Here is a 9,999-nt window from a genome sequence, read left to right as displayed (position 1 = left end):
TCCCTTCTGCTCCAAATGTGTTGGAAATTGTTATCACGGATGGGTGTTGGATTTGTAAGTGTTTCTGACAGATACAGAAATAAGGTTTTTGCTTCTAAACAGGATGTTCTCCAACAAGAATGACCAGGAATCCTTGGAGAAATGGCTGAGTAAATAGCATTTGCAATTTCCAACAAAACAAATCAAATAATCATGCATTAAGCATGCCCATGAGGGGCTGTTTATACTGATAAAATATATCTATTAGAAAGATATATCGTCAAAATTTTATGCATCCTCCAATCTTGATGAATATTGAGGACAAGGGGAGAGTGAATAGAGACAGATCAGTCAGATTGGTGGGGGACAGGTTAAATAAGCTAGGGAACTAACATTTGAGGCTTGTTGAGTGATTGTGAGAATCTTAAAGTTTGTATAGATTCCCTAACTCAGTGGTTAGCAAACCATGGCTCGCGAGCCACGTGGGACTCTGTGGCCCCTTGAGTGTGGCTCTTCCACAAAATACCACGTGCGGGCACTCACGTACAGTGCGATTGAAACTTCGTGGCCCATGGGCAGAAGTCGGTTTTCAGCTCTCAAAATAAAGTTCAATCATTGTACAGTGGATATATGGCTCTGTTGATTAATGCGTTTGCCGACCACTGCCCTAACTGGTTCAGTCATTCTGTTGTCCAGATGGTCTCAATACCTTACTCTCTCAAGACTCTGTCTTTTAAACAGCTCTGCCTATGGGAATGGTGGGCAGAATGTCCAATCCAAAGACAAGGATGAGGGTAAAGGGCCTAATTGTCCAGGTCCAGCTCAAGAGTCAACTGGTGGTCACATCCTCTCAGTGACATCCTCCAGCAGATGGCTATGGAATTCTAATAAAACTAGAGGCCTGGTCATGCACCAGTGGGGTTGCTTGGCCTGGCCTGTGGGGATCAATGGATCTCCACGATGCCATAGCTTGACACCACAGCCTGGCCTTACCAACTCATCAGGTTCCAGCCAACTGTCTGCGTTGATCTTGCGCAGCACAAAGTAGTGCATGAAGTGGTAGGTGGCCTGGGAGGAGCCCAAGCCCAGGCTGGGCGCCCCACTGCTCCTGCTCATCCTAGCCCCACTGCACCTGCCATAGAAGCTCAGGCACACAGGGGGAGGGTCCCTGGGAGAGGATCACCAGCAGTCTGCCCTGTGTCTGGCACCTTTCTGTCAGATGAATAGCATTCGTGCTGTGGTAGCCCACTGACCACCCTGGGCAGCTCTTGCATTGACCATCTGCCCCCTGGTGTTCAGTATGCATCATAGCTTTCAGCCGCTTATCCAGTCACTTAGGCTTTTATATATATAGTCTAGAGGCCTAGTGCACGAAATTCATGCACTCGGGGGCAGTGGTCCTTCAGCCTGGACGCCGCCCTCTGGCAGTCCGGGAGTCCTTGGGGGATGTCCAACTGATGACTTAGGCCCACTCCCCGGGGAGCTAGCCAGCAGTTGGACATCCTTAGTGCTGCTGTGGAGGTGGGAAAGGCTCCCAGCACTGCTGCTGCACTTGCCAGCTGTGAGCTCAGCTTCTGACTGAGCAGCACTCCCCCTGAGAGAGTGCACTGACCACCAGGGGGCAGCTCCTACGTTGAGCATCTGCCTCCTGGTGGTCAGTGTGTGTCATAGTGATCAGTCATTCCACCTTTTAGTTGATTTGCATATTAGCCTTTTATTATATAAGATGATGGCAGCAAACCACCCATCACAGTGCCAGGGGTTCAGTAGATTCTCATTACATGCCAGTTCCCTTCATCTGTTTTTCTCTCCTCATGGTGGTGATAAGGCCTGAGGACAAATGTTGACTAGACAACATCCCCTTGAATGCCTACACAGGAGGAACCGGGCTCAGATCACAGTTTAAAAAAAAAAAAATAAAAAAAAATAAAAAAAAATATATATATATATATATATATATATATATATATATATATATATATATATAATCAATTTCAGAGAGGAAGAGGGAGAGGGAGAAATAGTAATGATGAAAGAAAATCATTAATCAGCTGTGTCCTGCACTCCCTCCACTGGGGATTGAGCCTGCAACCTGGGCATATGTCCTGACTGGGAATTGAACTGTGACCTCCTGGTTCATAGATAGCCATGCCAGCTGGGCCAGGGCACAGGTCTTAACCAGAATAGGGTGTGCCTAGCCAGGGACACTGGTCCTCCCTCTTCAGAGGGCCTTGGGGCTCTGTTCTGATCCTCTCCCATCTTGGTGTGCCTTGGACACATGGTCCTTGGAGTGGGTGTGACACCATCAGGGACTGCACTGGACCATCTGGACAAAGGGTGGGAAGCTCAGGGCACTTGGGTCCTTCCTTCCTGTGGTGGCAGATGTTGAAAGGGTCTGTCCTGTCAGGATGCTTTGACCCCTGGGGAGATCTTGGCGACAGATGAGGAGTGCACCCAGGGCCCTTCCCCAGGCTGTACTCCTCCTTGTCACCACAATCCTGCGTCAAGACGGCTTCCTTCTGCGGCCTGTGGACTTGCTTTTCTCTCTCCTGGCTGCTGTGTTCCTCCCCGGGCCTCCTGCACTCAGCCCTCTGCCCACCTGCCACCCTCTCCCCTGTAGCAGCCTCAGAAGGCAGCACCCTGGCCTGGCTCCTCTGGGGAGGCACTGGGAGCGGAGCTCCAATGGGAGTTGGGATCTAAGGTGGGGGGAAGGGAAGCTTCTTTTTCTCTGATTTATCTCCGCCAAAACTCTGCACCCAAGGGGCCGGCAGGGAGGCAATGGGGACCTTGCCACCTGCTGCTGCAGGGGGGCTTCTGGTGAAACACCACGATTAGCAGACAGACAATCTCACCTCACTTCCCTCTGCCCACCCTTGGGTTCAATTTAATGAAGCGCCTTGTAGCACCAGGCTCTGAAATGAAGCTGAGACTTAGGTATTAGTGTCTTCACACAAGGCTGTGAGTGGGACAATTGCCAACGCGGGGCCAGGCCCATGCTGCCGCCTTCCCCTCGCGGGGGCATTGGTCCAGGGCCAGTGGGGTCTCAGAGTCTCCTGAGGAGGCCCTCCCACCTGCAGCTCTCCTTCTGGCGGAGATCGCACCACTGGCCCCTCTGTCCTCCCAGGCTATTGGCCCACACCAGACACAGGCGCCCTCCAGTTTTATTTACTTTATTGAACTTGAGAACCTTTTAATAACTTAGACAACAAGTTGTGAACAACACCAGAAACAAGAACATTTCTGACCAGAACAGAGTGAACACAAACAGAAAACTGAGACATCTAATTCAGGTTGGTGTCTCAGATTGGCAGAATTTCCGCTGCCTGGAACACAGACGGCTAACAAGTAAAGTGCACTGAGAGCCAGTCGAGCAGCCAGGGCCCAGTGGGGCCGGGGGAGGTGGGAAAGCAGAAACAGCTCACACTACTCAAGGCCAAAATGGTAAGAAAAGCAGCGCAGGAACAGGCTAAGGACTGGCTGGCGGCTGGCCCCTTCCCCAGCCTTTCCCTCTGAGCAGCCAGCCAGAGCCAGAGCTGGAGGGCTTCCTGGGTCCCCCTGGAGGGGGAGGAGCTTCCTGGCAGGGGAGCGGGTCTATGAGGCCGGGGGACCCTGAGGTCAGAGACATATTTCCCCGGTGGGACACCAGCCCACAGTCAGTGAGGGGCCTCCCTCATGCCAGTCTCAGGTCTGCTTCCTCCCTGGCCAGCCCAGGAAGAGGCTGGAGCTGCGGATCGAGTCGCCCAGAGGGGAGATCTGGGCTTGAAAGGAAGGGGCACATCTGTGCACCATCCCCAAGGAGGCTCCGGGCCCTCCTCCCACCTTACACAGCCCGTGTTGCTCTCCTTTTCCTGAGGCCGCCCCCGGAGATCGGCGGGTGGAGTTGGCAGGCCGGCTGGCAGGCTCCCAGAAGTGGTCCTGGGTGGACAGCGTGGGGGCGGAGGGGCCACCAGGACCAGGGGCTCCCAGGGGACTTGGCACAAGGAAGGGAGCCCTCAGGCTCTGTTGGTGGGAACCTGCAGGGGCACGTGGCAGCCGGGGTCCCCAGTCCTGTGGTGAGGCAGGAGGAGCACTTCACCGGGGCCCCAGGCTCTAGCCGGGCAGCTGAGGGCTGAGCACACTGCTGTGGTGTTCAGTCTCAGGAACTCTGAGGACTTGGGCTGGCAGCAGCCAGTGTCAGAGCAGATGGGGGCCGGGGTGGGTGGTGAGGGCCAGGGTCTCTCCGGGCTCCGCTCCGGGCTGCTCCTGGCCATGCCGGTACACCAGTCAGCAGCACAGCTGGGCCTCCAGGACAAATCCAAGCCCATCTGGAGGAGAGTCTCCTGTGTGATCCTGGGCGTGGGGGATCCGAGCCTGGGACAGAGAAATGGGCCGTGCATGGTTCCCTGTCTCCCCACCCCCAGTTCATTCCTTACCCTCTGGTCACATCGTGTCCCCAGGAGCTACCTCTCCTCCCCCTCCCAGACTGAGAGGCTGGTGACCAACTGCGGAGGAGCCCCTGGTTAAGCCTGGGGTGGTGGTGGGGGGAGACCTGGCTCTGTGGGTGAGGGCCTTAGCTCCCCCAGGGGATCCTTGGACACATCTGTCTTCTGCCCATCTCAGCTCAGACTGTCCTCCTGGTGTTCCCTGTGGCCGCCCATACCCCTCCAAGGAAAGCTAGTTCCCCCGTTCCCCACCCGGAACCTCTCTCCCTAGCTCCCTGGGAGCCTTGTGGGCCCCTGCCCATCCCACTGGGCCAGGTCTTCCAGAAGACGGGGTGCGGGTGGGGGAGCAGGCCTTCGGGAAGATTTAGCTCCACCACTTCCTATCTGTGTGAAAGGACAAATGTGAGCCCCTCCCAGAACCCTTTCCCATGTCAGCAGGTGGGGAGAACAGAACACCCTCTGGGTGATCTCGGAGATTTCAGTGCCCCGGTGACAGGTGACAGTGTCCTGTCCTTCCCTTGCCACAACCAGACATCTGGGCCGCCCCCATACCTCGGGCCTCTGCCGGGCAGGCCCTTCATCTTCTCCTCAGCCAGGCTCTTCACTCGGCTGCTGCCAGGAAGCTCTGGGGGCAGGGGTCCTTGGGCACAGATTTGACTCTCAATGAGGCCAGAGAGGGGGCGAGTCACTGGCTGCAAACACTGGTTCCTGAAAAAGAAATGGAGATGGAGAGTTGCCTCCCTACCCAGAGAGGCCCCAGTTCTCCACGTGTTGTCTTCTCCACAAGCCCCTTCTCCCTCTGTGCTCCCCACCCCAGCCTGAAGCTGCCTCTGCTCAAGGACACCCACGTTTCCCAGGTGCTCTGGGCTCACAGGGCACTCCTGGGCGCTGTCTGGGCCAAAGGCCGGCATTCTGTGGCCAGGGGACGGCTGGAGGTGGCAGAAGAGCCAAACTGGGGACGGCTAGGGAGAAGGGCATCTCTCCCCTCTTCCTCCAGGAGGAAGGGGGAGCAACAGGGAGAGCAGGGGCAGGACTCAGGGGGCCGCAGAGAGCCGGGGCCTGAGTGCTGAGAAGGGGGCAGACCTGGGGCTCCAGGCTGCCTCTCCAGGGGGGTGAAGTGTGGGACAGGGGCCACCCCAGCCCATTCCCCTCCATGGCCTCTTTCTCAGGTGACACCTCCTGGGCCTCTGGGGATAGAGCGGGATTGGGGGAAGGGGGGGGGAGGGGGAGCTGGCTGTGGGCGGGACAGGACACCCAGGTCTCCATGGGTGGAAGGCTGAACTGCTGAGGTGCAAGATGCCTAAGCCACAGCCACCCTCACCCCCAATTTGGAATCACAGCAAGGGACTCCAGGAGCCTGTGGCTCTGCCTCTGCTCAGCAGCTTTCTGGGCTGGAGTCCTGGGGTCCTTCCATATTCCTCCCCCCCTCGGCCCCCCCCCACACACACACACACAACCCCAGGGGCCTGGACGGTTAGATGCCATGGCAACCGCCTCCCTCCAACCGCCTTTCTGGCAGCCTACCTTTTTGGTGAGACCGGTCAAAGCAGGGCCCGCAGGAGCATTTCTGTCTGGTTCCCCCTTTGGCCAACGTGAGGTAACAGCTGATTTTCAGGAGCCCAGGGAAGGGTCCGCTTTGTCCGCGTCTGTGCGATGCGCACCAGGCCGACCGGGTCCGCGGTCGGGTGGCCCGGTGGCTCAGTGGCCAGCGTCCTGTCGGGGAGCCCCGGGGGCCAGGGGCCCGGGCCACCCGCCCTCCTTCCCGCGCCGCGACCCGGAGAGCCGGGCGGCGCGGCCGGCCCCCATGCGGCGGGGGGCGGGGGGCGGGGGGCGGGAGCGGCGCCCTCCTGGGGGCCCCGCGGCCCCGCGCTCACTCGATCCGCACCTGCAGGCGCACGTTGAACATGACGGAGGCCACGATGTAGAAGTAGGGGAAGTTGAGGCGCAGCCGCCAGGCCAGGTCGAAGAAGGTGAGCAGCGTGCGCGTGAGCCCCTTGCAGAAGACGCCGTAGGAGCCGCGGGTCGCCGCCAGGCGCGAGAGCCGCACCGCCACGCCGGACAGGGCCGCGGCCGCCGCCGCCACCGACAGAGCCGCCGACACCGCCATGGCCGGGCGGCTCGGGCCCCGCGGACCCGCTGGAGCAGCAGCCGAGGGCAGGGGGACCTGAGGCCTGGAGCGACCCGCCAGCTACGGAAGCCCTCCCGCCGGCTCCGCACTCACCTCCCTCCTGGCAGCTCTCTACAAGATGCTGCCGCAGCTCCTCCCCCTCTGAGCCCCGCAGATAGCCCCGCCCCTTTGCCGGCTCCCCGGGGCGTGGCCATCAGCATAGCCCCGCCCCCAGTTTTATCAGCCTTTCTTGCCTCAGCCATGGAGCCTCTGTAGGGAATACAGCCCCGCCAATGGCCCCAGCCCTGTTGGCAAGGCCTCCCCAGGACAAGGCTCAGTTGGCAACCCCGTGCTTTTAAGAGCAGAGCCTGAGGTCTTGAACTAATTAAAAAGCGGTGCTCCCCAGGGATTATTTTTGTGGAAAGCCCTAGAGCAGAGAGGAGGGCAGACGTTCTGAATTGGTATATGGGGTCCTTATGGAAGGCCCACCATTCACAGTCTCCACAGAAATTCTGGCCAACCCAACCCGTCGTTCCTTTGTTTAATTCATATTTCTCTGGTACCAATGCACTATGGTGTTCCAACAAACCCTCAAAATCTCCTTTCTGGTACCTTTGCTGGGTCATGTGTGTTTTTCTTTATTCATGAATTGTGTCGTTGCTCTTACCTTTCACTCCATAGTGATTTCTAAGGATTCCTCTTAGTCGCTCTTTGCCCGGGATATTGTAGGTCTTCTCAGATTTTCATTGACCCTTTTCATGACTTTTTCTTCCTGGTGGGCTTAAAAGCCCTTTCATGGCTTCATCTCATCTTTATTCTAAACCAAATCCAACCCACACTCGACCATGTTTTCATGACTATTGAAATGCTCACGCGTCATCATAGTTATAACTTTAAAAAATCTATCTGCAAGAAGTGGATATTGGAAGAACTCATCCAAGTTTTCAAGAGGAGGGCTGGCCTGAGTATTAAGGGCCTCTCAAAATGTCTGTTCACTGTCACAAGTGAACATCTCTATGTCATCCGTGTAACTATTTACAGTACTCAGCAGATTCATGTACAATGATTGAGCAATTGCCATACTTACATGGTCAGGAAAAAACAAGTTTCAGAGACACTGGATTATTGTGTGGCATCATGATTTTATCAATAACATAATATGCAGGAGTATGAATGCATAAAAATACCAGGGCAGATATATCAAATTAGTCAACATTGTTTAACTCTGGTTAAGGCAGTAGGAAGGACGGCATAACAGTTTTTACTGTGTGTATGTATGCATGTCTACATGTATATAAGTATTACTTGTGTAATTAAATGAAAATATTAATTATTTGAAAAAAGGGGCCACAGAATTATAGACTTGAGCCACATAGAAACCCTTTGTTCAAGACTGGATTCAGCTTAATTCGTTTGCATGCCTGTTTTCTCCAATCATTTGTGAAACCTCTCCTTAGCCTCAATCTCATTTATTTTTAACATTTGATTTTGAAACAATTAGGGACAGGAAATTGCAAAAATAATACAAATAAGACCTTGTGCCTTTCACCTAGTTTCCCCAATGGTAACATTTCCCATAGATGCAGTATAATATCAAAACCTGGAAATTGATTTTGGTACATTACTGTTAACTAGACCCCAGCCTAACTTAGCATTCGCCATTTTTTCTAGCCTGCATTAATTTGTCTGTGTGCATATGTATTACTCTAGTGATTTTTCTCATGTTAGGATTTGTGTAATCACCACTACAATCAAAATACAAAAATATTTCATCACCACATAAGAACTCCTTTGGGTTCTGTTCTCACTCAGTCACCCTGTACATATTTTGTTGGAGTTATATCTATTTCATTTTCTTTGGAGTGGCTGCACAAGACAGTATGTGTCTAATTTTTGTTTTCACATGTCCATTGTTAGTATATAGAACTGCAATTGATTTTTCAAAATATATTTTATTGATTTCAGAGAGGAAAGGAGATGGAGAGAGAGACAGAAACATCAATGACGATAGAGATTCATTGATCGGCTGCCTCCTGCATGCCCCACACTGGGGATCAAGCCTGCAACCCAGGCATAGGCCCTGACTGGGAATCGAACCGTGATCTCCTGGTTCATAGGTCAGTGTTCAACCACTGAACCACACTGGCTAGGCTGCAATTGATTTTTTAATTAAACTTTTTATTTTGAGATAATTGTAGTTGACATGTGGTTGTAAGAAAAAATACAGAGAGACCCCATGTATTTTTTATCCAGTTATCCACAGTAGTAGCATCTTTTAAAACTACAGTACAGTATCAAAATCAGAATATTGACACAACCAATCCATCTTGTCCAGATTTCCTCAATTTATTTGTTTTCATCTGTGTATATTTAGCTCTATGGAATTTTATCACGTGCATAGGTTCATGCATCTACCACCTCAGTCAAGATACAGAATAGTTCCATCACCATAAGTATCCCTCATGTTGCCTTTTTTAACACACCTATTTCCATCTCATTCTCCTTTCTTTTTTTTAAAAAAAAATATATTTTATTGATTTTATACAGAGAGGAAGGGAGAGAGAGAGAGAGTTAGAAACATCGATGAGAGAGAGTCATCGATCAGCTGCCTCTTGCACACCCCCTACTGGGGATATGCCCGCAACCAAGGTACATGCCCTTGACTGGAATCGAACCCAGGACCCTTCAGTCCCCAAGCCGACGCTCTATCCATTGAGCCAAACCGGTCCCTCATTGTCCTTTCTTAATGCCTGGCAATCACTACTCTGTTGTATATTACTATAACTATGTCTTTTCAAGATGTTATAGAAATGTAATCATACACTGTATATCCTTTTGGGATTGGCTTGTTTTCATTGAGCATTATTCTCTGGAGAGTCATCCAAGTTTTTGGGAATGTCCAATACTAATAGTTAATTTCTTTTAACTGTCATACTCCTTGATATGGTTGTTCCATAGTTTTTGTACTATTCATCCATGAAGGACATCAGGATTGTTTCCAGCTTGAGGCTATTAGGGATAAAACTACTGTGAATATTGGTTTACAGGTTGTTGTATAAACAAAAATTTCCATTTATCTGGGATAAATGCCCAAAAGTATGATTGCTGGTTTGTATGGTTTGTTTTTTTTAAGACTCTCATAAAACCCTAGCTGGTTTGGCTCAGTGGACAGAGCGCCAGTCTGCGGACTGAAGGGTCCCAGGTTCAATTCTGGTAAAAAGCACATACCTAGGTTGCAGGCTTGATCCCCAGTAGGGGAACGTGCAAAAGGCAGCCAATCAATGATTCTCTCTCATCATTGATGTTGCTATCTCTCTTTCCCTCTCCTTCTCGGAAATCAATAAAGATATATTAAAAAAAAAAAAAAGACTCTTATAAACTGTTTTCCAGAGTGGCTGTAACATTTACATTCCCAAGAGCAATTTGTGAATATATCCAGTTTCTCTGCATCCTCCTTAGTATTTGGTGTTTTTAAATTTATTTTAGCCATCT

At 52.1% G+C, this 9,999-nt stretch overlaps 1 protein-coding gene across 1 annotated transcript; it reads right to left on the bottom strand.

Annotated features, from left to right (window-relative positions):
- Window positions 1–3,823: 3,823 nt before the first annotated feature.
- LOC311615620 (small integral membrane protein 10-like protein 2A) lies at window positions 3,824–6,658 on the bottom strand. The gene is made up of 3 exons (XM_084870931.1): window positions 5,925–6,658; window positions 4,953–5,108; window positions 3,824–4,329 (listed from the first exon to the last, which is right to left on the bottom strand). The coding sequence occupies exon 1, from the start codon at window positions 6,505–6,507 to the stop codon at window positions 6,271–6,273; it is 237 nt and encodes a 78-aa protein (XP_084727057.1). The 5' UTR covers window positions 6,508–6,658; the 3' UTR covers window positions 3,824–4,329; window positions 4,953–5,108; window positions 5,925–6,270.
- Between the last annotated feature and the right edge of the window lie 3,341 nt (window positions 6,659–9,999).

Source organism: Pipistrellus hanaki (genome assembly GCF_964339955.1).
Source record: "Pipistrellus hanaki genome assembly, chromosome: X".
NCBI classification, from domain to species: Eukaryota; Metazoa; Chordata; class Mammalia; order Chiroptera; family Vespertilionidae; genus Pipistrellus; species Pipistrellus hanaki.
Note: the sequence above shows the minus strand (reverse complement) of the source record. Positions and strands in the feature narration are given on the sequence as shown.